Consider the following 26,752-nt stretch of genomic DNA (forward strand, 5'->3'; position numbering starts at 1 on the left):
AAATAAAAATGAATTGCAGAGAGATACACGTGCAGAAGAGATATGTCCCTTATGGTCACGAAACATGTTTCCCTGTCTGTACTTAAGCTACAACCAAAGATGATGGTTTCTCATTTTATTTCTCGTTATCTCAATTATATACAACTTACACTGTGTGCACGTGTGTGTGTATGTGTAATGTGTCCATAGTTTATGAACCAAATCTATGCAACATATTTTTCTATTTTTTCTTTTAAGTGTTCATATTTCTTGTACCTGCAGAGATTTTTTTGACATTTGTTCAGCCAGTTAGTGTAAAGGATTTTACTGATTAAAAGATGTCAAGACTACTTGAGTTCTTGACATCTTTTGACATGTTGTTCAGTAGAATTGTGCATTATATAACGCCCCCTATAAAATAGACAAACAATTCACCTTTATCTGTTTTTTTTTCCTGTTATAGGTCGTAAAATTTTTGTTTTTGTTTAAACTTTGGTCGTAAATTTGTTTCTAATAATGTTCAAAAAAAATTTGTTTCTAATTAATATATAAAAAAACTTCTCATGAATGCGAAGAAATGTAGTAAACAAAGGTATCCTAAAATGCGTCTATGAGTGTAGCTGCTCTTCCTGAATTGTCTATACACATGCTGAAATAATTAGGTTACGAGCTTATACATACAAAATACAACTGTGCCAATTCTTAAGCAACATCAACACAATATCAGTTAACATTAATAAAATAAAAAAACCACCAACACAATATTCGTGGGAAGATAATCAGTATATTTCTTTTAATTAGTAGTAGACTAGTAGTATGAAAAATGAATATAGCTAGATAGAACATAGAAATTAGAAAGAAGGCATAATGGGGTACTATGGAAACCATTAAGAAACCCATAATGGATGCATTGATGTACATCTCAAGAGACCCTAGCTACTTCATTATCATTCATCACCATAGTCACCCTCATCATCACCTTCATCACTGTATCAGTACTATAATCACCGCTACTGGAGTAACAGTGGTAATCAAATGGGCTATATATGTAATTAATTAGCAGGAAGATAATAATTTTCCGTCATTAAAACTAAAAACGTAAACGACATGAGGACAGAACATTCGATCATATAAATAGAAAACACTGGAACATAAATTTAAGTAAACATAAACATGAAATCAAAAATCAAAAATCAAATTAGTTCTTCTTGTCTAACCGAAAACCAACGTAACTATGAACTGCACTGTAGCTATCATTACCATCATCATCATCATCATCAAATTCATGATCATCACCATCATCATGATTGTTGTTGTGAACCCTAGTCTCCATCAAAATCATCTCTTCATTAGTCTTCTTATTCTTTTTCTTTATAGAGTTTTGCTCGGCGATCTCTTGAGGAAGTTTGAGATTTGCAGTGGCTTCCATGGGACCAGAAGATGCATCAGAGTCCATTGAGTCACCACCATCGCTATCTTCGTCACCATCATCATCATGGTAACAGTCTTGGTCATGGTCATTAGAGAGCGAGGCTAGATACGTTGTCCATCCAGATTCACAGCTGCGAGAATCCTCATCGGATCCAAAGATCTTTCCAGACTCCATTTTTTAATATAATCACTACTCTTTTTAGTGTATATATTTATTTAAATAACAGAAGAGGAAACAAAAAGACCCAAGAATAGAGACCAACAAGAAAAAACCCTAGAGTGAGACCGTCACCACGAGAAGCTATTTATATATGTAAGAGCGTGTGTGAATGCATGTTTAACAAGTTTTTTTCAAAATAATATGAGTTATTATTGCTTTGTAAAAAATAAATATTCTTCGCAAAAGAGGAACAATGGAAATTACTTGGGTTTTTTTTTCATGGAAACCTAAAGATATCTAAGGGAGGCTGACTTAAAAAAAAGATAAGGGAGTTGGGTGGGAGAGATGGAGATAGACATGGAGAAAGAGGTTGTATTTAAAACACCTGAGAAATGCTATTTATCTCTCATCTTCTTTCTGACCCAAAAGACAGCTCACAACCTAAAATTAATATACATGACTTAAATAATACAAGACAAATATACCCATCCTTTTTTTTTGAACAACAGTTGAAATATATAAGATAAAGGGTTCAGTACAAGATAGAACAATCACATAACAGAGCATTCTTCGCCAACGAATCAGCTCGAGAGTTACATAATCTTGAGACATGCGAAAAGAAGATGAAATCAAAAGGTGCAGATAGGAACTCGATGTCCTTGAGAACTCCATAGAGCTCCATAGGAAATGTATTCGAGTTGATAGCTCGGATGAGCTCTAAGGAGTCGGATTTTATCCAGACGTTTGGTGAAGAGAGGTGTGAAGCCGCCAGGAGCAATCCCTTGATCGCCAAAGCTTCCGCCATGAGTGGTGATGACACAGAAAGAGAGCGGGCTTGACCCGTATGAACCTGGTCATTTCTTGAATCAGAAAGAACCCAAGCAAGACCCGCCATTTTCGTCGCCTGTATCCAGGAGGCGTCGGAGTTGCAGGTAAGCAGTGGTCGGGGGAGCATCGGAGGCATGACCAAGCCTGCTGTTGTTGAAGTCTTTGGGGCGTTTGCTAGTTGAGCTGAGGACCACTCACGAGCAGAGGAGATGGCGACAGTCATCACCTTATGTGCGGGGATAGCTCTGTTCTCAAAAGTAAGGAGGTTTCTTGCCTTCCAGATACCCCACAGAACCCATGAAACGATGTCGGTAGTAAGTCCTGTTGGCGGTAAGCAAATGAGTGAACTGGCACTGATAAGCGCTTGGTATGGCGAGTTGATGTCGAGCCAGTCCACAGGAGCTGTTAATGGAGCAAGTCTCCAGACTTGTTGTGCGAAAGGACAGGTGAAGAAAAGGTGGAGAGCCGTTTCCAAGGCATTGCAGTGTGGACAGGTAGCTTGTAGAGCTAAACCTCTTCGCTGTAAGTTGGCCCCCAGGGCCAGAGCTCCCCTGCATAGCTTCCAAACAAAGAGTTTCAGCTTTTCCGAAGTGGACATGGACCAGATATGGCGTTTCCAGTTGAATTCATCCGGGACTGTGGGGTCTAACGCCAGCCGTTCCGTTGCTTCCATGGCTGCATAATATCCCGTCTTGACACTGTAAACACCAGTGCGAGTCTTCTGCCAACAGAAAGCATCCTCCGCATCGTAGGTGCTTGGTTTGATCTGATAGATATAGTGTGCTACCTCTGGGAGAATAAGCTCCACTCTTGCTGGTATCCATTCGCGGCTTCCCCTGGTAAGCAGGTCTGCTACTACTAGGTCTCTGTCATGTTCCCGTGTCGGTCCATAGGGTCTTAAATCCTCTGTGGTAGATATCCAAGACTCTCCCCAAATGCTCGTAGAGTTCCCGTTCCCTATAGCTTTCCCTAGATGTCTCAGAATCAGATCACGTCCTTCTAGAACCCCCCTCCACCCGTGGGATGGTGATGAAGGGCATTGGACTGTCAAAAAACCAGCGCCATGACAATATTTACCAAGCAAAATACGGCTCAACAGACTCTCAGGTCTTGTAAGAATCCGCCACGCCAGTTTCGCGAGCATTGCTACATTGAAAGCCTGTATATCCCGTAAACCCAAGCCTCCACTTTGCTTCGATTGAGCCATGGAATCCCAAGAGATCCAGCACAGCTTCTTTGTGGTCGGATCAGCATCCCACCAGAAGCGTGTTAGGGCCGACTGAATTCTCGCACACAACCCAGCTGGAAGAAGAAAACATGACATAGCATGATTGGGCATAGATGAAAGCACCGACTTCAGCATTGTTAATTTACCGGCCCCTGATAGAAGTCTGGTGGACCAGGATGCCGCCTTACAGGTAATACGATCGACAATGGAAGAAAAAAGATCACTCTTTTTGCGGGTAAAGAGCTCTGGCAGACCCAAATACTTTCCCACACCTCCCTCCTTTGCTATACCAAGGATGTTTTTAACCCTGAGGCGGGTTCCCTGTGGTGTTCTAGCGGAAAAGGAGACAGAAGATTTGGAAGTATTGATCTGTTGACCTGAAGCAAGCTCATAGTCCTTCAGAATCGCATTAAGAGTATGACAACTTCGTATATCGGCTCGAACAAAGAACATTGTGTCATCGGCGAAGAGGAGATGGTTAATCCTAGGGCACTGCCGGGCCACTTTTATACCAGACAGATCTCCGCTGTTCTGCGCGGCAGAGCATAAGCCGGATAGAACCTCCGCGCAAAGAATGAACAGATATGGAGATAGAGGGTCGCCCTGTCTTATCCCTCGCTGGGGTTGGACGTTTCCTAGCACTGAATCATTAACGAGAAAGGAGTATGTGACTGTAGTCACACACTGCATAACCCATTGAGTCCATACCGCATCAAAACCCAGCTGATCGAACACTTGACGTATGAATTCCCACTCTAATCTATCATAGGCCTTACTCATATCGGTTTTAACCGCCATATGACAACGCTTCTTTGCGTCGGAGGTCTTCAGGTAGTGAAGGACTTCATGAGTGATCAGCACGTTATCCGAAATTGCTCGACCCGGTAGAAAAGCCGACTGGCTGTCTGAGATAATGTCTCCCATAACCGATCTGAGACGAAGCGAGAGCAACTTGGAGATCACCTTGTAATAGACGTTGCAGAGCGCGATAGGCCGGAAGTCAGACACCGCTTTTGCCTCTCGTGTTTTTGGAATAAGGCGTATATGTGTTGAGTTGATGGAGTCCGGCATACGTCCTGTCGTGAAGAAAGTCTGGACTTCTTTAACAATAGCATCTCCCACCGTCGGCCAGTTCGCTTGGAAGAAACAGGCTGAGAACCCATCGGGTCCCGGGGCCTTATCGGGGTGAATAGAGAAGAGAGCGTTCCTAATTTCCATGGCTGAGGGCAAGGCAGTAAGTCTTCTTTTGTAGCTTCGGAGATCTTAGGAGATAAAGCACGTGAAACCACTTCCGTTGCACTAGCATTCTGAGATGTGAAGATGAGGTCAAAATAACTGGCTATCTCCTCAGCAAACTGGTGTTCTTCATACATGACGATACCTTCGGCATTTTCCAGAACCGTGAGCCTGTTCCTAGCTTTGCGTCCTTTGGAGACAGCGTGAAAAAACCCTGTGTTCTTATCGCCCAAAGCCAACCACAGGAGCCTGCTCCTCTGTCGCCAGAACGCTTCCTCCGCTTGATATGCAGCTAGGAGTTGGTTATTCAGGGACCTAATCGAATCTTCCGACGTATCAGGCGAGGACATAGCTGAGTCCAGAAGACCTTGCAGAGATTCAATCGTTTTTCGGCTATTGAGGTGGTGTTCTCTACTCCACCGAGCTATGGCTCGTCTAACTGCGGAGATGCGTTGAGAAACCGAGAGTGAAGCTCCAGTATTCCATACTGCATTAATAAGATCTCTGACTTCCACATTATCCTTTAGACGCCTATCAAAGCGGAACAGATTTCCCTTCTTCCCCGTTTCGAATCAAAAACCGAGTAAACTGGACGGTGATCGGATCCCTCAAATCGAAGGTAGTGACAGTGACCTTGCGGGAACGCATCGAACCATGCACTGTTGATTAGGGTTCTGTCTAGGCGGCAGTGAACTAGATGATCCCCTCTTTTACCCCTCCAAGACAGGAAATTCCCGGTGTGCCTAAGGTCGAAGAGGTCGTTTTCCGCCAGGAAGTTCCGGAAAGCAGCAAAGGAACTTTCGGGTCGCAATCTGCCACCTGATTTCTCATTACTATCCAGTATCTCATTGAAATCTCCCGTTAACATCCACGGACCATTTCTCCCTTGCCCCAACAGTGAGATTTGATCCCAAACCTGTTGCCGTTTGGAGACTTCCGGCTCTCCATAGGTAAAGGTTGCGTTGAAGCTAGTTCCCTTATAAGTAATAGACGTATCAATGAAATTATGCGATGATGAGAGAACGGATATGGAGACTTCATTCATCCATAACAGCGCTAAGCCTCCCCCTCCCGGGCTATGTGGTGAAACTAAAAAGTGGTGATCGAAATGGATTTCCTCAAGATCCTTAAGGACCTTTTCATCTGAATTTTTAGTTTCCATGAGGAACAGAATGTGTGGAGATATGCTCTTTTGCATATCCTTTAATCGCTGGACTGTTTCGGGGTTCCCCAACCCGCAACAGTTCCAGCTTACCGAGGCTAAGGAAGCTTTGGATATGGGGAATGAAAATCCCCCTGCTGCTCATCCTGTAGTTCTGATCGGATCCTCCTTTGCCCTGCAGCTATATCCGGAGAGGAAGCATTTGGTGGGTGCAGATTAGGCGAGGGGGTTATTTGCGTTGAGCGCCTCTGTCTAGGTGCGTTGGAGCGCCTGATAGAGGACCTAGGCGTTCGTCGTGAAGGCCCCACCGTGGTATCTCTACCATTGCCCGTACCAGAAAGTCTCTGGGTTCTGGAGAGATTATTTTTCCTTGAAACCGAGCCATTCAGATGGCGTGATAATGTCGTTCTTCTTTTTGGAGCTGGAGGACGGCCTTCGCCTCTCGGCAGTGCCGGCAGAGTCGCTTGGACCTGTAATGACTCCTCATTTGCCGGTGAGAGAAGTCTTAACACCCCGTGCCTAGTCATATTTCTTCTCCCACAGCTTGGGAAGAGGATGCCCCTGCCGTCTCCTTTGCTTGTGCTATGATCCTAGCGGCAGTCTCCTCCATTAAGCCATTAGCTTCGCCATCTAGGACCCGTTGTCGACGAGCTGCACTTTCAGTAGGATCAGGGCAGTTAACATACTGGTAGGTAACCTCCCGGAGATCATCCATGACTTCATCAGTAGTTGGGATGCGAGGGAGTGGTGGTGGAGGGGGAAAGTCAGTAAGGTTTAGGTTGCGCTCCACCGGTGGCCTGGGTTGCAGAAGCGCTACGTCTGTATCTCTTGATGTGGCGCTTGGAGCTCTTGGATGGCGGACTACTGGTTCCATCCTTTGCTTATACAGCTGTGGGTTATCTGCCCGGCTAGCACGCCTATGTTCTCTGTGTCTAGTGTATGGAGGAGACAAATATACCCATCCAATAGTTAAAATTTAACAAAATAGCAAAACAGTATAGCAAAAGAAAGCGCTTGAAGAAACACAATATTAATCGTTATTCAATGTTTTGTCTTTGTCATATTTAAATAAGCAAAACACAAATCAATCCACATGTATTTCATAATCTTGCTAGTTTAAATAGAAACAAACAGAGTCCACTAAAAGGTTATGTTTTTCGGTACTCGAGAATTATAAACCATGATTTAACTGGTCAAAAACATTATACTCAAGCGAATCGAATTCAAATTTGCATGACTCTTATATATCATCCATGTTTACGTTTTGTAGTTACAGCTTTAATGAAAAATTTAATCCCCCCCCCCCCTCCAAAAAAAAACACTTTCATAAAATGTCAACAAGAATTGAGTTAAGAACTTAGAGAGAGAAAGAGAGACGAGAGTGCCATAAATGGAGAGAGTTGATTGAGAACAGCAAGAGTCCAGCTAGAAGTCGTGAAGGAGAGAAAGTGAAATATCTTATCTCGCAGAGGTAGCAATAACTTAAAACTTCATACTATATCTTTTAAATGCAATAACTTAAAGCTTCATACTATATCTTAAAAACAAGATAGTTTTAATAGATGTCATTGAGTTTGTAATATTGGAACTTATCCTTTCACATGAAGAAAAGACGATATAATAAAGTGCATAATTATAATTTATTCATTTTTTTTTCTTCTACACTCCCATTAGTGTGTAAAAGAAATGCATATCCCTTCTTTCTACACACGAAACGATCGTATTGTAAAGATACACCAATGCTTTGGGATATTATATTCAAAGTGAGAGTACGTAGAGTATGCACATATACAATGTACCAATACTTTTTTTTAACGACAATGTACCAATACTAATCATTAATCAATGATATTTTATATTTTAATACTACATGTAAGTATAGAGGACAACACACTTATAACGAAGGAAAGTGTGAGGGAAGAATGTTTTCAAGCTTTTTATTATGTTGGGTTTCTATTATGTTTCTATTTTTGCAATCTATCCGATTATCAATATGGTTGGGGAGGGAGAATAACTTTGATCTGGTGAGATAATAATTGGAAAATGTGTAATGGACAGTAAATATGAAGTACTCAAAATTACTCCATCCGTTTTCGAAAGTAAGATGTTATAGATTTTTTACTTGTTCTACAAATATATATTTTTTTATATGTTTAAGGTATTTTTTATACTTTTAAGAAACATTAAATGAAAATATTTGAATTAATTAAATTTAATTGGTGAAAAGTTATTGGAAAATGTAAAATAAAATTAAAAAAAATTAATTTATAAATATTTATTGAATTCTTAATAAGCGTGAACACTTTATAAAATTTTAATTTAGTAAATTACTATATCCATGTGACTTGAGCTGTTCTGTCTTTCTTTAATTTACTGCTGTTAAGTCCTTTCTCTCTTCTTCAAAAAGTTCAAACAGCTCTTGCTTGCAATGTCACAAGACTCACAATACAGCAAATTAAATATATTTCTTTCACATGCAGTGCAGTAAATTTACCTATATCAGGATTGGTTTAATTCCAGTGCAGGCTACCACTTGAATTTCAGTTCAGGATCATTCTGTAATATCGAAGAGGTATGGAGTTAATCAACTTTTTTTGTAAGAAACGTTATATTATTATAGAACGTTTGGTACAAATCCAAATATCTGAAATTATTTATGAATTTCGTCAGTTTAATTATATAAATATTAGGTTTATTGGTCAAAATATCAGAAGTTTCTGAAAATGGAAATATAGAGCCATAGAGAGGAAGGAATAGGTATAAAGGTACGATCATCATTTTTTATGTGGGGAACTGTAGATCTTTCTACTTTAGAGTCACAGAAGCCAGAAGTTACGTTTGACATTAATAATTTTACTGACTGTGAAATAAACGGGTGATCAGACATTTATCTTCCAGAAATTGACTTACACTATTTATTTCTTTTGTTTCCCTGAAGTGACTCAAATCCGTAAAAGTAAAAGGTCGTCGTACCTATAGACATGTGGAATATATTTTTCTCAACATATACCAAAAAATAGTTTCATTTAAGTAGGGAATAACTCCTGAGAAGTTTACAATATTGGGTACTTTCTCATGGGTCTTTATCATGTTGACACACTTTCTCCATGAGGTGTACTTTGTCCCTTACTTTTGATTTTTCTCTTCCTTTATTGCCCTTCACGTTGGTCACGTGGACAAGAGAAATGCTAAGTCGATGCTGACTACACGTAAAATAGCCAAAAATTAACTTGCTTTGAAAGTATTAGTTTAGTAGGTTTATTGAACAGTGCGATTAGATTAGAACCGTTGGATTAAAAGTTTATAAAATAAATCAGACGGCTATTATTGAAGCAAGTACATCTACTGTTTCGTAGTGGATGGGGATTTGCAGTTTGGTGGGTGATGTGTGGTTAATGTTAGTGTGGGTGGAGAACTTGTGGTTGGGGGAAGGGCTGTGACTTTGAGGAAGTGCGCTGGCCAAGAAACATGTGGTCAAGAGTGGCGTGGTCATATATAATTGTATATAATATCCACATCTTTCGTCACTACCACTTCCATAACCATTTCCATAAGTTTTTCTACCGCCACCTCCTCCATACTCTCTGTTTTATGGTCTATTTCCACTTATGGATCTTCTTTTTTCACTGATTCCGTAGACACCATCACCATAAAATCACCTTTTCCATGACTGCTCCACCTCGAGCAACAACTCCATACGCATCTTTACCTTGTGTTCTTACTTTCGTTAGTTCCATTTCCGTAACCATGACCTCCACCAACATAAGATGATTTTCTACCATCTCCGGTATCACTTTCGTCTCTGTCTTAGCAATTGAATTGGTCGCCATGTATAATCGATGAAAAAGAAGAGACAAATTATCAGATTAGGATCTAAAAGAGTAAAGTGATTTTTTGGTAGAAAGAAAAAAGTAAGAGAAAATTATGTTTTTTGGATCTGAGTTTTAAAACGTGACAAAAATAAAATGAAAAGTAATTTAGTTAACATGTGTTTTTAGTTGGAGGGTATAAGAGACATTTTTATGAGATAAAGTACTCCACATGGTAGAAGTATGTCTGAGTGTAAAGGAAAGTGTAAAAGTATGTCTGAATGTAATTATTTCATAACTCCTTCAGCAACATGTTACGTCTACGGCTATGTATTTATTGTACCCATGCACCTAGTGAACACTGCTTTACACACATCTTAAATGTACGATATAGCTTACACAACAATATTATACTAAACGTTATGCTTCGTTACAAGAAATCATTATAAACCACTAGAGTTTTTAACCGCGCTACGCGCGGTTTACAGCTTTAAATATTTTTATTTTAATGTTTAACTACAATGCGACTACTTTTGTTTGGATATGTTTCTTTAAAAAAAAGTTAATAATATTATATTATTGGTCATTTTCAATTTAATTTTGTTTCATTTTTTTGTTTGGGTGATTTTTGTATATCAGTAATACTTTAACTATGATTGTCTCCCTAAACTTAAAAGAAATATTGGTTTAGGGCATCAACATTATTTCAAAAAACACAATAATTATATTAGTAAAAACATATGTATATGTATATTATATATATAAATATATTAGTTAAGAAAATATGTATATATAACACTTAATAAAAACATATGTATGTATATATTAGTTAAGATTAGTAATATTAATTAAACATATTGATGGTAGTACTTATTTGTAGGCATAACAGACATAAAATAATATTGAAGTTATATATATGTGGACTTGAGTTTAAAACCTTATAATAATATCAGTAGGCTAAATATGAGCCACATTCTTTAATCCATTATTAGTTCACTATATTAAAGTTAAATTTCTTTGCAAAGCTAATTCATGTAATTTTACAAAAAATTAGGGTAACAAAAACAACCTCATGACTTACCATCTTCATCTTCAGCTCACGTCTTCTTTTCACACACAAACCTGCAGTTTTGATTTTTGAAGCTTAAGATTTCATACTGACAAAGTAGCTTTATCTCACTTTCTCTTACAATTCTAAGTAAGGTAAAACTATCTTTTGTTATCTACTTTCATCTATTTTGTCAAACTGTGAATAATAATCAGAACTCTATATGATCAGATGGAACGATGTCATCGAACATAAGACATCAAGGGGAGCATATTTAGTGTTTTTCAGGTGACTGATTTTATAGGACATTTAAAAAAAAAAAGGTATCTTTTTTTTTGTCTACGTATGATTTTTGTGCTCGCACGCCTCTGAGTCTATGTAACAAAAAGTATATATTGCATGACTAACATTAGAACTTTGACTGTGTTTGTTCTCGTTGCATGTCTGTGCTGTTGAGCTGGTATTTTCATATATTGCTAAAGTTTGAGATAGTTAAAAGTGGAGATGTGTTTATGTTGGAAACCAAAATAAGCTAATAGTTTGTCATTGATCCCTCTTTCTTTTTAATGTTACATAAGGCAGAAAAGTAGTAAAACAATATCCAAAAGGTTTTGAGTATTAACAAAGTTCAATAATATATGGAAAAATTGAGTAGAATACAAAATTCTTAATATCATTTTTCATATTTATTTTAACCACATTTACTTTTAATTTAGGAGAGAAAATCAGTATATAAAGCAGGAGGGTAAGGGTAAACGGAATCGAAATCATAAAGAAAGAATTGATGGATGGAGAGGTAGTGGAGTATTGATTGTGGAGTTCTGGATCGGGAAAACAGAAACGATGGTGAAGAAAGGTGGAAGACGAAGAGCAAGAAGCGTCGCGCCTCGTATTATCCGTCGTGCCTTGTTTTTTTTTTATTATTCGAACTGGGTAACACAGCCCAACACGATCCGGAGAAGTCCATTAAACACAGCAGAGCCCGTAGAAAAAAAGAGATCTGCTACCCAGTTCTTTTGCCAGCGTGGATTAATGAAATGTTCTTATTGGCCAAATATAATTGATGATGTGGACATGCTAGAATCCCTTTATATTTGGCTTTTAGTATAGGATAGATTACTACCACTTTTTTTTTTTTGAACCCAAACCATTACTACCACAAACAACACTATTTTACATTAAAAAAAAAACACTATTTTACATGGATATATATGTTGTCCATAAGTCATTTGTTGGTTACCACAAGATAAACAAAAGACAACAAATGCTAATAGTTTTAAATTACATTAAGAATGTATCAAATACCTAAACATGTAAATAAAAGAGAGAGACAATGCGTTTATGTGTACCAATGTACCTAGTGAACATTTCTTTTACCTCTTTCAAAAACCACTAGAATAAATGATTCATTTGGTAAATTTCGCGATCAATTTGTCGACGTGGATGATGATATCTCCAATGCGCGGTCGAACCGCAGCCTGCGGTTGCAGCATCCAAGTCACGAACTGGTGAAGAGCTTCAGGATACGAAGCCTTTGGTCCTGCGTTTGGCCATTTTATCTGAGCGTTCACGATTGCTAGCTGAAGACTCCCACCAGATTCTCCAAGTGCATATTCAAATGGAGACATACCATACCTGCAAAAACCCACAATAGTCTCTCTCTTCAATTAATTAAGTACATGACCTGTTTAATCTTAGAGGGATGATAATCGTATTTACATTATTGCGTATAACGTGCAGCCTAGAGACCAAATATCTGTTCTCTCATCGATATCTGCATGGCTTGGGCAATCCCAGAGCTCTGGAGCTCGAAACGGTGCTGAACAATGTCAAGAAGAGAACATGAAAAATTTCACAACAGAACATAACAAGTTTATGACCGATCAGAAATGGAATTATATATACACAATACGGAGTAGTAGCATGATCTCAGGGGCTTGTAATGAGTATGAATAAGGAATGGATATAGAACCTGTAACTGTAAGGCCTCTTGACGGGAGCGGATTTGCTTCCGTGATGGACGAGCACTCCCAAAGTCCATCAAAATCGCAAGAGGAGGCTGTCCTTTTCTACGTGTTAAAAGCACGTTTCCAGGTTTGACATCGTTGTGAGCATATGGTGGCTCCAGAGAGTGCATGTGTTGGAGCCCATCACAAAGCTGCAGTGGGAATAACTTTCGGCAATCAAAACACTTGCAAGGATTTTTAAAAAAAGAGAGTTATGTTACCTGACGAAAGATATGCAGAGCATCAGCTGTTGAGAATGTTTCCTTTTTAGCCTTCATAGATGTGGAGTTATCCAGCAAGGTCCCATCAAGGTGAACAGGGAATAGCAAGAAGGCCTCGTGTTTCCGAGCTCCCCCTTGACCGTCCTAACCAGATCAAAAAAATCAACACACTTTTCTAAACCGGACTTCACATGAGAAAACTACAGAGAAAAGTAATCAACAAAACATCAAGCATGAAAGTTTGAGAGCAGTGCTTATCTACCTTAACAGAAATAATAGCGTGATCAAGGAGAGGAAGCAAGTTAGGGTGGTTGAACAAGGACGAAACACGAATCTCCTCCCGCACCAATTCTAGCTGCTCCTTGTTCTGAATCAGAACTTTCTTCACAGCATAAGTTCCATCAACTAAAATCAAATCACAGATTAAAAAAAATCGACCTTAGCCATGGTACAAAGATGAATTATGTTAAAGAACCAAGCCAAGTTCTGGTGCCAAAGAACCAATCTCTAGAATACCATAGTTTCAGCTGCATAGTGGATCGAACAGCTATAAAAAAAATCAAAATTGGTTGATTCAGAGTCTTAACCATATGAAAGTAGATTCACTGTAATCTTGGCGGTTAACTACACAGGATCGAATCTGTTTGTTCTAAGCTCTAAACTCATTCTATGTGGTACAAGATTCGCCTATTCCGAGCTTAAACCCTATAACATATGATTCCTACATTGATTCCGAGCTTAAACCTAACATACAACGTTGCAGATGGCAAACGGAAACGAAGCTAAACAGAAACAGTAGCTCAGATTCAATCACGATTGGGAAACAATTCGAGGGAAACTATCAATACTAACCGGAGATATGAGACGGATCCTTGACTTTCTTCGCCAGACCGCCACCGGAAGCGTCGGCGACGATCTCCTTAACCAGAAAAACGAACGCGAAACCGCCTTCGCCGAGCTGCCTCACGACTCTGAACCGATTCTCATTGATCCACACGTCGCCTCCGCCGTTGACGGCGTCGTAAAGCGCGTTCAATCCCGAAAACGAACAGCCCATACTTCGCAATTTCTCCTTTCGATCTGATGAAGATCACACAATTCGAAGATCTTCAGATTCGCATTTCCCAGATCTCGTCGTCTTTCTTAGTATTCTCTAGAGTTAAGCATTCTCATGTCAGCTCTACGAGACGAGCATAGCTCTCCGTATTTTCACTAATTAAAATTAATCATAATTAATTTGTTGCAATTAGCTTATTGGTTCCGGTAACAAACCATTACTACAAAATTAAAATATTTTAAAATTTAACCAGAAAAAGTCGTACCATGAAGACAATCAACACCTTTTTGGGTCCAATAAAAATTTATTTTCCATTTGGTATTTAAACCGACAGAAATGGTTTACTAATATTAAACCGATCCGGTTTTAGAAACAATACAACGGTTCTGGTTTAATACTAAACTAACGGCCAGGATTCATAAAACCCCGGGAGCGGCACCGTCAATCGCCGTTGACGGCGACGGAAATAGGCTCCGCCGGCTGCTGCTGCGTGATGCAATGTATGTTTCCTCCAGCTAGAACGATCTCTCTTGCATTCTCAATCCCCACAACCTTCCTCAAGAATAAGAAGATAACAAAGTCAAATCGATTAGTTTGTTCTTTTCACTCTCTTATATTTTTATGAATCAAGGAGAGACTGTTAACTTACCGAGTGATGAGGATATGTCTCTGAGAGGACGCGAATCGCTTCTTCATCGCGTTTAGCGTCACCGAACTGCGGCACGATTACTCCTCCGTTAGCTAGGTAGAAGTTCACATACGATGCTGCTAGTCTTGTCCCTGCCAGCCTTGGTTTAGCTTCACCTTCCTGCAACATTGTGACTTCTTACATTATCAAATCTATTTAAAAAAAAAAACTCAAATCTGAGATTATTTATAGGGCAATTCTACTATTTTCAAGTTTTTATCTAAAAAATAGACCAAGAAAAAAATGATTAAAATGTTTCATTTAATAAGTAGAAAAATTTAATACCTAGATATATAAATACTTATAGTTTCAACTTTTCAAATTCGATTTTTTAATAATTTATTTTTATTTTTTGATTTTTTTTCAAACTTTTTTTTTTAATTTGAAATACTTTTTGAAATTATTTTTCAAAATTTTAATATTTATTATTTATTTTATAAAATTTTAAAACTTAAACTCAAATCTCCACCCTAGCTCTAAATATTTTTCTAGTGCTATCATAATGTATTTCTAATGTATTTTCTCTTATATTTATATATAAATTTAGTTAGAAATAGTTGCCTGAATGATTCCGGAAGATTCTTCTTCGGTCATGTAAAGCGGTCCAGGGACGTGGAGCTTGACGACTTGAATCTTCCTGCCACGAGCATCAACGGAGTTTGAGAAAACCGAAAGAGCTTCCACTGATCTTTCGTATTGAGGATCAGTTTCATCGTCTGTCCAGGACAGTAACACAACTCCTGGTTTAGCAAAGCAGCACATGTTATCAATGTGTCCATTTGTGTCATCATCACCTGCCAGAAAATAATCGAATTTGCATAAGATGGCCTGTTTCTATAGAGTTAGTATGGGACAAGAAGAGTGAAGTTACCGTAAAGACCACGAGGAAGCCAGATGATTGTTTGTACTCCGAGGTATCTCTTGAGCTCTTCCTCTATTTGCTCTTTACTCATGTGAGGGTTCCGGTTTTTGTTCAAGAGACACTCTTCTGTGACAAGACAGGTACCTGAAACAGCAGAACAAGCAAAGTGAAGAAACTAAACTCAGGCTTATTTACAAGGTTGTTTGTACAAACCTTCCCCGTCGACATGGATGCTGCCTCCTTCAAGGATCATGGAGTGTTGAAATCTTGGAATCCGCTCAACAGCGAGAATCTGAGTTATGGGGGAGAAGAAAAGCAGCAAATAAGTATTTGAAACATGGTACTGATAAGTAATGTTTTGCTAAGCATTTATGAACCTTTTTTGAAACTAGGAGGTCATGACTCCAATCATTATAGCAGCCATCATCAGCTCCTGCCATTGTTTAAAAGTCCAAAAAGAGTGTTAAGCAGTTACTAAAAAATTTCTAGAGAAGAAAACCACAGAACCTTACCTCCCCAGGCATTGAAATTCCAGTCGACTCCAGCGATGTTTCGGGTAAGGGAGCTAAGCTTTGATGGTCTTTTCCGAACAACAAACTGAAAAACAGAGAGAAGCAAACACGTTTAGTAACAGGAGTTTTGTAAAATGAGAAAAAAGTGAGAAGATAAAGAAAGTCACAGTTGGTCCAGAGTCGCGGAACCAAGAATCATTCATGCTCATCTCAACAACTCTGATCTCCTCTGGAAGCTGTTTCCTTGCATTTTCCCACTAACATTCATGCAAGCAAAAAAAAAAAAAAAAAAAATTCAGATGATGTTTTTCTATTTCCGCCGGTATGAAGATTCTAACTAAACACACCTGAGCCGAGCTTGCACAGACTGTCACAGGCTCGAAGACTGAGATTGCCTTTGCAACATCTACAAACACTCGTTGTGCAGGTACAGCGTTGTGACGCCAGTTATCTTGCCGTTCCTGCCAGCCATTGTTTTTATGTCAGAAACTCAGAATTAAAACCCAAATCCAACATCACAAAAGCATGTTTATAGCTTGCGCTGCCACAGATCCAATCTCTTATCTCATATCTATAAGTTAACTTGAAACTGAAACATTTCACAACAGACTTGACGAGGAAGAGGAGAGAACAAAAAACGTAATCTAGAAGCTAAACCTTCGCAAAAGCCAAACGAGTGATTCTTGTCAATGGCAAAAAGGAGAACCTCACTTTCTAGTGATTCTCGTCGATGGCTGAAAATGATAACCGATTCTAAGAAATTTCTAGGACGGGCTAGCGGAATGTGCCGGATTTAATGGGTGGGCGAAGCTAGCTTTGTATTAGGTTGACCTTGAAAATTTTGTTCAAAAAACCTTCTTGTAACCGGATCTAATTCCCGTTTTTAAGGGCTGATTTATATAATTATAATTATTTTAAAAAAAAAGCCAAACGAGTGAAAGTCATAAACAGATCAGGATCAAGAAACGAAAAAAACAAAGATCCGCATGCAGAAGTTATAAGCAGCTAGCTAGATCCAGTTCTAGAGAATCGCCTTTAACTTCTTTTCTCCAATCAAGGAACAAACATTCATTCTCTACGTAAATGGAGTTACGAGAAGAAAAAGAGAGATTATACATACAGGCCAACCGATCCAGGTTTGAGCATGAGGTTCCCACTCCGCCGGCATGTAAAAGCCGTGATCCGCCGGAGATTCTCGTGACTCTTCCATTCTCAGATTATCTCTGCGTGATAGGTGGGAGAGAGCTGACAAGTCAGATATTTTAACTGTGATGCTCTACTTGTGAAGGTTTTATTAGGAGACCCACATAGTTTTATTGTCTTCTTTTAATTGGACCCCAGTACTTTACTATTCAACTCTCAATTCCCGACCCCACACCTCTACTGGAATCGGAATCTAGACCTTACTTACTGACAGCTGGCAATCAGAATAAGAATCTCCGCCCATCCTGTACGAACTTGTCTGAATAAATTACTGTTTTGACATTTCAAGCTGTTAGAAATGTAATTAATGAAGAGATTTAGTAGCCCATCAGTAAAATATCACTGATAAAAAAACATTGTTTTATGATCCTAAATTACAATCGTTATAAGCGCCTTCATCTCGTCATTTTCAATAACCAAAAAGCCACCAATGCACAACAGAATCTCTGATTCTAGTTCCTAATCAGATTACTGAAGTTGAAAGCTCTTTAACATCTTCAGAGACTTGTTCGTAGTCTGTCTTCAACTTTTCAAGATCTTCTGCGCTAAGCTCTCCCTTGGCCGGTTTAAGCATGACCAATACACAACATGTTGGTCGTTTCGTAGACCCGGCTTGCGCAAGATCCTAATTATAACATCATACAAATTTAGACACGAGCAAGAAGACCAATGAGAAGATAGATTTAGAATTTAAGAACATTGGCTTACTTCTTTGGATGGAACGTAGACGTAAGGAACACCAGCTTCTTCACACAAGACTGGGAGATGGGTAATCACATCAATGGGAGAAATGTTTCCAGCTATAACACATAGTCTACAAAAACATAAAAAATCTATTACAATACAAATAAGAGGAATAACACAGTAGAGCATCAACGCAACAAGTAATCATTTTTCAGCTAAAAATATACAAGAGAATGTGGGTTTAAACCAGGCCCGCAAATCAAAGAACCGATTAGGTACTCAGAGAGGGCACAGACATTTCAAACTCATGATTTAGTTTCCGTGTACAGTACCATGCTACATTCATTATGTTTAATCCAGAGCATCGGCTTAATTGCACACGGATTACAAAACAAAGATCATCGAAGAACACTAAACTAAATAACCAAACATAAGCACAAGCAAAAAAAATATAGAATGTGGATCTCAACCAGGCCCTCTGATCAGAGAAACTCAAAGAGGGCAGACATATCAATCCGCAGCAAGCTCAGTTTTCGTGCACAGTACCATGCTTCCTTCATTCTATTACTATCCAGAGCATCGGCTTAATTGTACACGGATTAATGTAATCACAATCTATTTCCTAGAATAGATGCATACTAATTACAATTAGCTAATAATAACAACAACAGAGGGATATAATGTGGATCTAAACCAGGCCGTCTAATCATATTTAAACTCATAGATGGCAGACATGTCGATCCATGGTTCAGTTTTCGTGTACAGTACCATGCTACATTCATTGTTTTCAATCCAGAGCATCGGCTTAATTGTACACGGTTTTAATTAAACTAACATATACTGCACTCGCGAGAATAAATGAAAAGGAAACAGAAAAAAAAACGAACCCTTTTTGGCCACGTCTTATGCTCTTGACAACTTCCTTCACGCCTCTCTTCAAACATTTGTTTCCAGCAGCTGAAACAAACAGATACAATATATCAGAGGCTATTTTAGTGTCAAAGGAACACTAATGGGAGTGAGCATGTATAAGATTGGTACCTTTTTGAATGAGTTTGAATGTTCTCTTCTGGAGCTTTTTGCCGGCGAGAGGTTTGGCGATAGGGGCAAGAGAGATAACCTTCTTCTTCTCCTCCTTTTGACTCGACTTCTCTGCTTCGGTATCGCTTCCCATGTTGAGCTAGCAACTGAGTAAAAAGTGTGGCGGAAGTGAGCTAGGGTTTATGACAATTGCTACCAAACCATGAGGGGTTTTATACATGTGCCTTGTGCAGAAGAAGAGAGTCTTGGAAGCCCTAAGGCCACATGGGCTTGAAGCGTATGTGTAGTTATTAGATTTTTTTAATGGGCTAAACTATGTGGGCCTTAATAAAGAGAAACGTGTTTGGGTGCGCGCTGTTTCGGATCATGATAGGCTCGGAAACATAATACTCCAATTCATCTCTATATTTGTTTCTGTAACAGGATTTATGGGAGAGATTTTTTATTTATTTATAAGTTTTATCGGCTGATCCGAACGGTCCTGGAAAAAACGCACTTAGTGCTACAGAGTGGACTAGCCCGAAAACGTACCATACTGTCTGACCCAAATTTGGAATACCTTCCAACTAATGTCAGGGATGGACGGATCATCTATTACGGCCTACCATGTAAACTATCTACTATTTCAACTCTATTATTTTTTGTTCTAAATTGTATATTGCTATTTTTCTTCTATTTTTAGAGAAATGTTAATCTATCTTTTAATTTTTATTTAGATATTGATATTTTAGAGAAATATATTAAAACAAGTCTCATATTTAATATTTTTTTTATTGAAAAAAATAGTAAAATATGTTGGAGATGGTTTAAAGCTCCCATAATAACCTTATACCTGATTCCCCCAATCTGTTCAATTTTATATTAAAGACCAACTAATTAATTTGTTGATAGATGGTTTAGTTGGTCAATAAGCTGATGGAATACCAGGCCATTGTTGAACTCTTTATTCAGACTTACCACATCATCCATGGGTGGAATGCAAACAGCAACACATCCCATGTTAAGTGGCAGATAGTATTAACAAACCTAAAACGCAGGACCATTTTCAGGTGAGTTCATGATTTTCAGAGGAACAGATAACATTAAGAGTTTGAATAAATAATTTTCTTTATGTTGGAAAGATCTTTAGCATAAATATCATAGAACATTAAAATGTGGAAATTTGATTGATAATTTTGAAACATGCCAAGAAAAAATATATAGCAGAAGTCAGAAAATAAATGCTATATAACTAGTATCCATCTCCTATGTTTACAGGTAGAAATAAATTACTAGAACCAACTCAAAGCGTCGCCGAACCAAATCTACTTTCAGAGTAAACATGAAATCAGCTTCCAACAGTAACAAGAACCAGTGGCATGGCTTCAACTGAGAAATATAATCCCTGCAAATCGAATCACTACGAAATAGGATAGAAACTAAGATTATGATGCCAGAAACAAGCGCTTAAAATCCTCTTAAGTAAAGATGAAATACAAATGTGTTATGCAAGCATTCATCACTTTATGAAACCAAGAGGTTACATGAAACATAATAACAACGTCTTTGAGAACAGAACATACAAGATGAATCATAATTCATACAAAAAAAACTGATTTTTTTCTTCGAAATAATCAAACTCCAGATCCACTGGATAGCATTGACTTAAAGCAAAGGGAATATCAGTCAACTATGAACATATGTATACTCAATTAACAAACAAACAAAAGTACTAGGAAACCAATTTACTGCGTACACAAGAGATCGAGTCAATAACCAAAAAAAAAAAAGATTATGTAATCTTTGAAAGTTAAAAGCGGATTAAAAAGTGATGATTGATGAAGAGGCGACCGCTGGATGCACAGGTTTATCGATCTGTTCATGCTTTTAATTTTGTTTTTCAAAAATTCCCACAAAGAGATCGATCAACCGCTGCCTCCAGCATCTTTCACTCCTTTTTCTCTAACAAATTAAAAGTTTTTAAATGAAATGAAATGAAATGAAATGGGGAAAAAAGAATAATTTCCCGATTTGGAGCAAACAATAAATCTCAGATCTGAAAAACAATGGTCAAAAAACAAGCACAATAAGTAACAATAGTTGCTGGATCTTTATTGGCTCATCAATCAAGACAGACGCACATGGACAAGAATAAAATAATAACGTAGAACAAATCTATGAAACACACATGCATCTGCAGATAAACTGGGACAAAAGGAATCTGGAGTTCATGTAAGATCTATGGATCTACACAGAAAGTCAAACACAAAAAGAAGGAAACAGAGTGATAATGTTTGAACAAGTCAACCAGAATCTGATTGATTAGATACCCATCTCTGTAATCTTTTTTTTCTTTTCTCTCCTGAATTTACGATGGATCAGGTTTGGACTTTTTTTTAATATATAACAACAAAATCAACCAATGTCTTTTTTTTTTTTTTGATCAAATCAACCAATGACTTTAGTTATAACTCCCTCGTAATTACAAAACTATCCAGCCCTTTAACCGGATGGTTTGGTTATTCAAAATCAAAAACAGAGAATAAACGCTGGAACGGGCCGGTTCAGGCCAGCTTCAAAAGGTCTAGTAAAAAGCCCATTTAATATCTCTTACCCTAATCGACTTCCGTGTAGAGAGAGAGAGAGAAAGTGCGAAAAGAAGAGAGAAAAAAAAAACACGCCGATAAGATCCCCGTTCCTCCGTCTCCGTCGTGACTCAGCCTCCGGTTCGATCTGAGGTCAGTCGGTTACTCGATTCGTTCTCTCTTTGTTCTTCTTCATCATATTAGATATCGTTTTTTTTTGGAATTGAAAATCTGCAGAGAGATAAACGATGGATCCGATGGATATAGTTGGAAAGTCTAAGGAAGATGCTTCGCTTCCTAAAGGTTCCTTTGATCTCTATTGAATTTGCGATTCAAGGATTGATTGCATCAGTAGTTTCCATGAGGCTCGTAATTTACAATACGTTATTGTTGTTCTTGTGATGTTTCTCAGCTACGATGACTAAAATAATAAAGGAGATGTTACCAGCAGATGTTCGTGTTGCTAGAGATGCTCAAGATCTTCTCATCGAGTGTTGTGTTGGTAATATGATCGAGTCTTTTATGATAATCTATATCGTTAGGTGTATATGTAGCTGCTAATCTTTGTTTTTATCGCAGAGTTCATTAATCTTATATCGTCAGAGTCTAATGAAGTCTGTAACAAAGAGGATAAGCGAACGATCGCACCTGAGCATGTTCTCAAAGCGCTTCAGGTTCTTGGCTTTGGGGAATACGTTGAAGAAGTCTACGCTGCTTATGAGCAGCATCGATACGAAACCATGGTAAGATCCCTCCATTGTCCGAGTTGCTTTAAATGCCAGAACCTGAATTTTGGTGTTTTGTAAAATTGTGGTGCAGCAAGATTCACAGAGGAGTGTGAAGATGAACAGCGGAGCAGAGATGACGGAGGAGGAAGCAGCAGCGGAACAACAGAGGATGTTTGCTGAAGCTCGAGCTAGAATGAATGGTGGTGGTGGTGGTGTTTCTGTTCCTCAGCCAGATCCTGAGCAACAAGTAGATACCCAACAGCAGTCAAATCTACAAAGCTAATCAAGAAGAAGGGAGAAGCCTTTATTTAACATTGTCTTTTTTTCTAGCATTTCTCTGTAAAGTGCAAAAAAAAGAAGTCTGTCTTGGTGTTGATATGCTCTTTACATTTTAACTTAGATTTGTTTTTCTTCTTCTTTTGAACGTAAAATCACTTGGTGATTCAGATGTAATTAGTAAGCATTGCTTTGTTTCTTTGCAACTGTCAGATCCAGATCCTTGTTCCATGTGTTTATGAGTTGATTATTCTAAATCCTGGATTTCGTTTTCAATTTAGTTATCACACCAACTCTGATGTGAAGCTACTACAAAAAAAAAGTATAAGAAGTTTTGAAAAAAAAGAGTCAAAAGCAATAAATAACGTTTGGGCTGTCCGGATTTTAACTAGGCCCAAAAAGGTATCTGAGTTGCTTGTGTTATATTTTTTTTTTTCGACAAACTTAAATTTTATTAATATGAAAGCATAATATCTGAATACAAAGTTGGAGTTAACCACTTAGGTGGATAAACTTTACAATTTTCAAAAATAGAATTTGCTGGACCATGGCGAACAATTTCATGCGCGGCTTGATTTCCATTACGTTTGACAAAAGTAAATGTTGTTGTAGAAAGCCTATTCTTCAATCTATTAATTTCTTCAAGAAGATTCTGAATGGTTGGATTTGTTAGATGATCATTAATCGTTGTAACCAAGATTTCTGAGTCCCCTTCGAAAATCATATCACTATATCCTCCTATCCAAGCATTCTGCATTGCCACCAGTAAAGCCATTGTCTCTGCAACTAAACTGGAATTAGCGAACCCCAAATTAGCCGAACCCCACATATAAGGATGACCATAACAGTTCCGGATAATCCATGCACCTCGAACTTGGTTCGAATTTAAATCATATGCAGCATCGTAATTACATTTTAGAAAACCCTGATCTGGACGTTTCCATGATGATAAGGCATGCAAAGAAGAACCTACACTTGTATTGTTTACTGTAGGAGATGATGAACATAAATGAGATATCCATTCTCTTACGTCAGCGCAAGCATTGTCCACTATGACATTTGGTTGCAGTATTTGTTTCCTAAAAAGAAGGAAATTCCTCTTTTTCCATATACGCCATAGTAACCAAAAAGGTAATAACCGTTGATAAAGAGAAAGAGATTGTACGCCCTGAATATTCAGCAGAAACCCGATTTTATTGTCCATAGAATCATTTGTTAATAATGGACCCATAAAAGGTAGATTTGAAAGTCTCCAAATACATATTGAATCGGGGCACGTGAAAAAACAATGGTCGATTGTCTCTTCTGCCAATCCACATCTCTGGCAGATAGGATCTAAATTCATTCCTCTTGAATTTAGTCTTGTAGTTGTTCCAATAGCCTTTGATAGAATACGCCAAAGAAAATGGTTAAGTTTGGGCATTATATTTAATTTCCAAACCTTATCCTTTAGAATAGGATCACCATAAGGAATTGGAGGGGCTTCAATCAAATAATCTGGTGCATGCCTAGCAACCTTATACCCAGAAGACACCGTATAGTTTCCATCTCGTGTATGACTCCAAATCAACTTATCTTCTTTTTCTGTTTGGCTTAAATATATCTGGCTTACGAGACGTTGGTCCTCGTCGCATAAATAGGACTGTAGTGCCACCGGATTCCAATGTTTGTAAGGTGAAGTTGTGATCAAATCACTAACGAATAAATCACAATTCATTGTTGTAGAAGCAGGCCGAGGTGGGATAACAGGTAACCAGTTATCTTGAAAAACTCGTATATCTTTGCCATTTCCCACAATGTAGCTACATCCTTTCTTTAAAACATCAATACCAGCAAGCAAAGATTTCCATCCATATGACTGCTTACGACATGTTTTCCCTTCTAGAAGTTGTTTTCCTTTAAGATATCGGGCTTTATAAAGTTTGGAAAAAAGACAGTTTGGTTTTGAGTAGATTCGCCATGCTTGTTTGGCAAGCAGAGCATCATTAAACTTGGGTAAATCTTTGAATCCAAGTCCTCCTTCTTTCTTCGTATACTGTAGTTTTTTCCAAGCCACCCATGGTAGACCTTTAAGATCATTTTTTCCCCACCAGAATCTCATTAAAATGGCATCTATCTCTTGTGTTGTTGCAACAGGGAGTTTAAAGTGTGACATAGAATAAATAGGGGTTGATACGGCAACCGATTTGATCATAACTTCTTTACCAGCTGGTGAAAGAAATTTAGTACTCCAATGAGACGTTCTCTGTTTAACACGTTGAACAACTGTACTAAACATTTCTTTTTTTTCCGTCCAAACTGCTCTGGTAGACCCAAATACTTCCCACCACCACCATGATTTGAGATTCCGAGGATGTGTTTCAAGGAGTCTTGTTTAGAACCATGAACCTTAGAACCAAAAGTTATTACTGATTTGTCTTGATTTATTTTTTGACCAGAGCATTTTTCATAGATATCAAACACTTCTTTTAGAGCTTTGCAATTTTTTTGATTAGCAATGCAGAAAAAGAGAGAGTCATCCGCAAAAAATAGATGAGTAATAGATGGAGTCCCTTGTCCAATTTTAATACCATTTATTTTCTTACGCCGAACTTGAACATCAATTAGATGACTCAAAATATCAGCACAGAGAATATATAGATATGGAGATAATGGATCTCCTTGACGTAACCCCCGCTGTGGAATGATATGTCCCTGAGGAACCCCATTAATAAGCACTGAATATTCAACTGTACTGACCAGAGCCATTACCCAAGATATCCATTTTTCTGCAAATCCAAATGCTCGTAAGGTACCTTCGAGAAAATTCCAATCAACACGATCATAAGCTTTAGTGATGTCTGTCTTAACAGCCATATATGTCTGAGACACTCGTTTCCTTGATTTAAGAGAATGCATAAGCTCATGGGCAATCATAACATTATCATTGATTAATCGACCTGGAATAAAAGCTGCTTGTGAATCCGAGACAATTTTGTCAAGGGAAGATTTCAGCCGAAAAACCAAAATCTTGCTTATGATTTTGTAGAGGACATTACAGAGAGCAATTGGACGAAATTCAGACAGTGTTTGAGGACACTTATTTTTTGGTATCATACATATATTTGTATGGTTAAGTCCTGGCGATAATTTCCCTGTAGCAAAAAAACCTTTAACTTCCTCACAAATTGCTTCTCCTACGATATCCCAGCATTGTTGATAAAACCGAGCCGTTAACCCATCCGGGCCTGGAGCTTTGTCTGCACCAATGTGACAAATTGCAGCATGTATTTCTTCGTTAGAAATATCCCTAGTAATATCATCATTTATATCGGCAGTCACCGTTGGCTTGAAGTCTTTAAAAACAGATGGAAGTAGTGATGTATTCCCTCCACGATACACTTCTTTGAAAAAACATTCAGCATGTCTACCAATAGCCTCATCTCCCTTATATACGAAACCATTTACGTCATGAACGGCATGGATTTTATTTCGAGAAAATCTTGCTTTAGTTGTGGCGTGATAAAATTTAGTATTACGATCACCACAACTTAACCAATTATTTCGACTTTTGAGGTACCAGTAGGTTTCCTCGTCTCGATATGCTTGCGCGAGCTCTTTTTTTATTCTTGGAATTTGACTCCGAATAGGACCCGAAGACGTTAAAACAAAATCTAACTCATATTGCAAATCTTCTATTCTTTTAGCAGCGTTTAATTTATTTTCCTGACGACAAACTGACATTGCTTTTCTACAATCTGCTATCCTCTTTCCAATTAGGATTTATCGTCCTCCACCCAAAGAATTCCAGCCCGAATCAACATACTTTTTAAAATCTTTGACTTTGAATAAACGCTTGTCAAACCGGAATGGCTTCTTATGACTTTGATTAAGAAAAGACACGGTAGTAACAACCGGACGGTGATCAGATCCTGATAATCGAAGGAACTCTGCTTCTGATGCTGGATATAAAGATAACCATTCTGAATTTGCTACCACTCTATCAAGACAACTCTTAATAACGTGTGTTTTACGTTTACCCACCCACGA

General features: G+C 38.2%; 6 protein-coding genes, 1 long non-coding RNA gene, 1 other non-coding gene and 2 pseudogenes across 8 annotated transcripts; 2 read left to right on the plus strand and 8 right to left on the minus strand.

Annotated features, from left to right (window-relative positions):
- Positions 1 to 446: 446 nt before the first annotated feature.
- LOC103847131 (nucleolin) lies at positions 447 to 1,634 on the minus strand. Its single transcript, XM_009124179.3, has one exon. It carries the CDS (start codon positions 1,583 to 1,585, stop codon positions 1,178 to 1,180), a length of 408 nt encoding a protein of 135 aa, XP_009122427.1. The 5' UTR covers positions 1,586 to 1,634; the 3' UTR covers positions 447 to 1,177.
- Positions 1,635 to 2,102: 468 nt separating this feature from the next.
- LOC117129336 lies at positions 2,103 to 6,060 on the minus strand. The gene is made up of 3 exons (XM_033282943.1): positions 5,496 to 6,060; positions 5,008 to 5,349; positions 2,103 to 4,888 (listed from the first exon to the last, which is right to left on the minus strand). The coding sequence occupies exons 1-3, from the start codon at positions 6,058 to 6,060 to the stop codon at positions 2,103 to 2,105; spliced, it is 3,693 nt and encodes a 1,230-aa protein (XP_033138834.1).
- Positions 6,061 to 9,927: 3,867 nt separating this feature from the next.
- On the plus strand, positions 9,928 to 11,972 carry LOC103847132. Its single transcript, XR_004452295.1, has 2 exons — positions 9,928 to 11,036; positions 11,113 to 11,972. It is a non-coding gene; the product is annotated as an uncharacterized LOC103847132 (long non-coding RNA).
- Positions 11,973 to 12,052: 80 nt separating this feature from the next.
- Positions 12,053 to 14,259, minus strand: LOC103847133 (serine/threonine-protein kinase 16). The gene is given in 6 exon segments (XM_018655599.2): positions 12,053 to 12,516; positions 12,601 to 12,725; positions 12,854 to 13,039; positions 13,109 to 13,252; positions 13,371 to 13,513; positions 13,961 to 14,259. Coding segments are annotated over 6 exon segments (1,032 nt in total). The 5' UTR covers positions 14,166 to 14,259; the 3' UTR covers positions 12,053 to 12,287.
- A 123-nt stretch (positions 14,260 to 14,382) lies between these two features.
- On the minus strand, positions 14,383 to 17,605 carry LOC103847135 (agmatine deiminase). Its single transcript, XM_009124180.3, has 10 exons — positions 17,348 to 17,605; positions 16,575 to 16,688; positions 16,395 to 16,484; positions 16,228 to 16,312; positions 16,093 to 16,148; positions 15,929 to 16,007; positions 15,725 to 15,859; positions 15,415 to 15,647; positions 14,815 to 14,973; positions 14,383 to 14,717 (listed from the first exon to the last, which is right to left on the minus strand). The coding sequence occupies exons 1-10, from the start codon at positions 17,435 to 17,437 to the stop codon at positions 14,607 to 14,609; spliced, it is 1,152 nt and encodes a 383-aa protein (XP_009122428.1). The 5' UTR covers positions 17,438 to 17,605; the 3' UTR covers positions 14,383 to 14,606.
- Positions 17,606 to 17,734: 129 nt separating this feature from the next.
- LOC103847136 (H/ACA ribonucleoprotein complex subunit 2-like protein) lies at positions 17,735 to 19,415 on the minus strand. The gene is made up of 4 exons (XM_009124181.3): positions 19,156 to 19,415; positions 19,002 to 19,071; positions 18,139 to 18,244; positions 17,735 to 18,055 (listed from the first exon to the last, which is right to left on the minus strand). The coding sequence occupies exons 1-4, from the start codon at positions 19,286 to 19,288 to the stop codon at positions 17,894 to 17,896; spliced, it is 471 nt and encodes a 156-aa protein (XP_009122429.1). The 5' UTR covers positions 19,289 to 19,415; the 3' UTR covers positions 17,735 to 17,893.
- On the minus strand, positions 18,346 to 18,462 carry LOC117129459. The gene has a single exon (XR_004453108.1). It is a non-coding gene; the product is annotated as a small nucleolar RNA snoR100 (small nucleolar RNA).
- Positions 18,569 to 18,676, minus strand: LOC117129461 (annotated as a pseudogene).
- Positions 18,793 to 18,898, minus strand: LOC117129460 (annotated as a pseudogene).
- Positions 19,416 to 21,716: 2,301 nt separating the features above from the next.
- LOC103847137 (protein Dr1 homolog) lies at positions 21,717 to 22,954 on the plus strand. Its single transcript, XM_009124182.2, has 5 exons — positions 21,717 to 21,872; positions 21,957 to 22,022; positions 22,132 to 22,221; positions 22,299 to 22,462; positions 22,539 to 22,954. Exons 2-5 carry the CDS (start codon positions 21,968 to 21,970, stop codon positions 22,728 to 22,730), a joined length of 501 nt encoding a protein of 166 aa, XP_009122430.1. The 5' UTR covers positions 21,717 to 21,872; positions 21,957 to 21,967; the 3' UTR covers positions 22,731 to 22,954.
- The last annotated feature ends 3,798 nt before the right edge of the window (positions 22,955 to 26,752 follow it).

The sequence above is a fragment of the Brassica rapa genome, chromosome A10 (assembly GCF_000309985.2).
Source record: "Brassica rapa cultivar Chiifu-401-42 chromosome A10, CAAS_Brap_v3.01, whole genome shotgun sequence".
In the NCBI taxonomy this organism is placed as follows: Eukaryota; Viridiplantae; Streptophyta; class Magnoliopsida; order Brassicales; family Brassicaceae; genus Brassica; species Brassica rapa.

Bases quoted from the DNA above. Each gene is read 5' to 3' on its own strand.
- LOC103847136 (XM_009124181.3), bottom strand. From the start codon at position 19,288: ATGGGAAGCGATACCGAAGCAGAGAAGTCGAGTCAAAAGGAGGAGAAG. The intron at 19,072-19,155 runs GTACCAATCTTA...TGTTTGTTTCAG, and splicing joins ATTCAAACTCATTCAAAAAG to CTGCTGGAAACAAATGTTTG. The intron at 18,245-19,001 runs GTTCGTTTTTTT...ATGTTTTTGTAG, and splicing joins ATAAGACGTGGCCAAAAAGG to ACTATGTGTTATAGCTGGAA.
- LOC103847135 (XM_009124180.3), bottom strand. From the start codon at position 17,437: ATGGAAGAGTCACGAGAATCTCCGGCGGATCACGGCTTTTACATGCCG. The intron at 14,974-15,414 runs GCAACTATTTCT...ACAATGTTGCAG, and splicing joins AATCTTCCGGAATCATTCAG to GAAGGTGAAGCTAAACCAAG. The intron at 14,718-14,814 runs GTAAGTTAACAG...TTCTTGAGGAAG, and splicing joins AGACATATCCTCATCACTCG to GTTGTGGGGATTGAGAATGC.
- LOC103847137 (XM_009124182.2), top strand. From the start codon at position 21,968: ATGGATCCGATGGATATAGTTGGAAAGTCTAAGGAAGATGCTTCGCTT. The intron at 22,023-22,131 runs GTTCCTTTGATC...GATGTTTCTCAG, and splicing joins AGATGCTTCGCTTCCTAAAG to CTACGATGACTAAAATAATA. The intron at 22,463-22,538 runs GTAAGATCCCTC...ATTGTGGTGCAG, and splicing joins AGCATCGATACGAAACCATG to CAAGATTCACAGAGGAGTGT.
- LOC117129336 (XM_033282943.1), bottom strand. From the start codon at position 6,060: ATGCAAAAGAGCATATCTCCACACATTCTGTTCCTCATGGAAACTAAA. The intron at 5,350-5,495 runs GTCACTGTCACT...TTATTAATGCAG, and splicing joins GTTCGATGCGTTCCCGCAAG to TATGGAATACTGGAGCTTCA. The intron at 4,889-5,007 runs GTATCGTCATGT...TTATCTCCTAAG, and splicing joins GGTTCTGGAAAATGCCGAAG to ATCTCCGAAGCTACAAAAGA.
- LOC103847131 (XM_009124179.3), bottom strand. From the start codon at position 1,585: ATGGAGTCTGGAAAGATCTTTGGATCCGATGAGGATTCTCGCAGCTGT.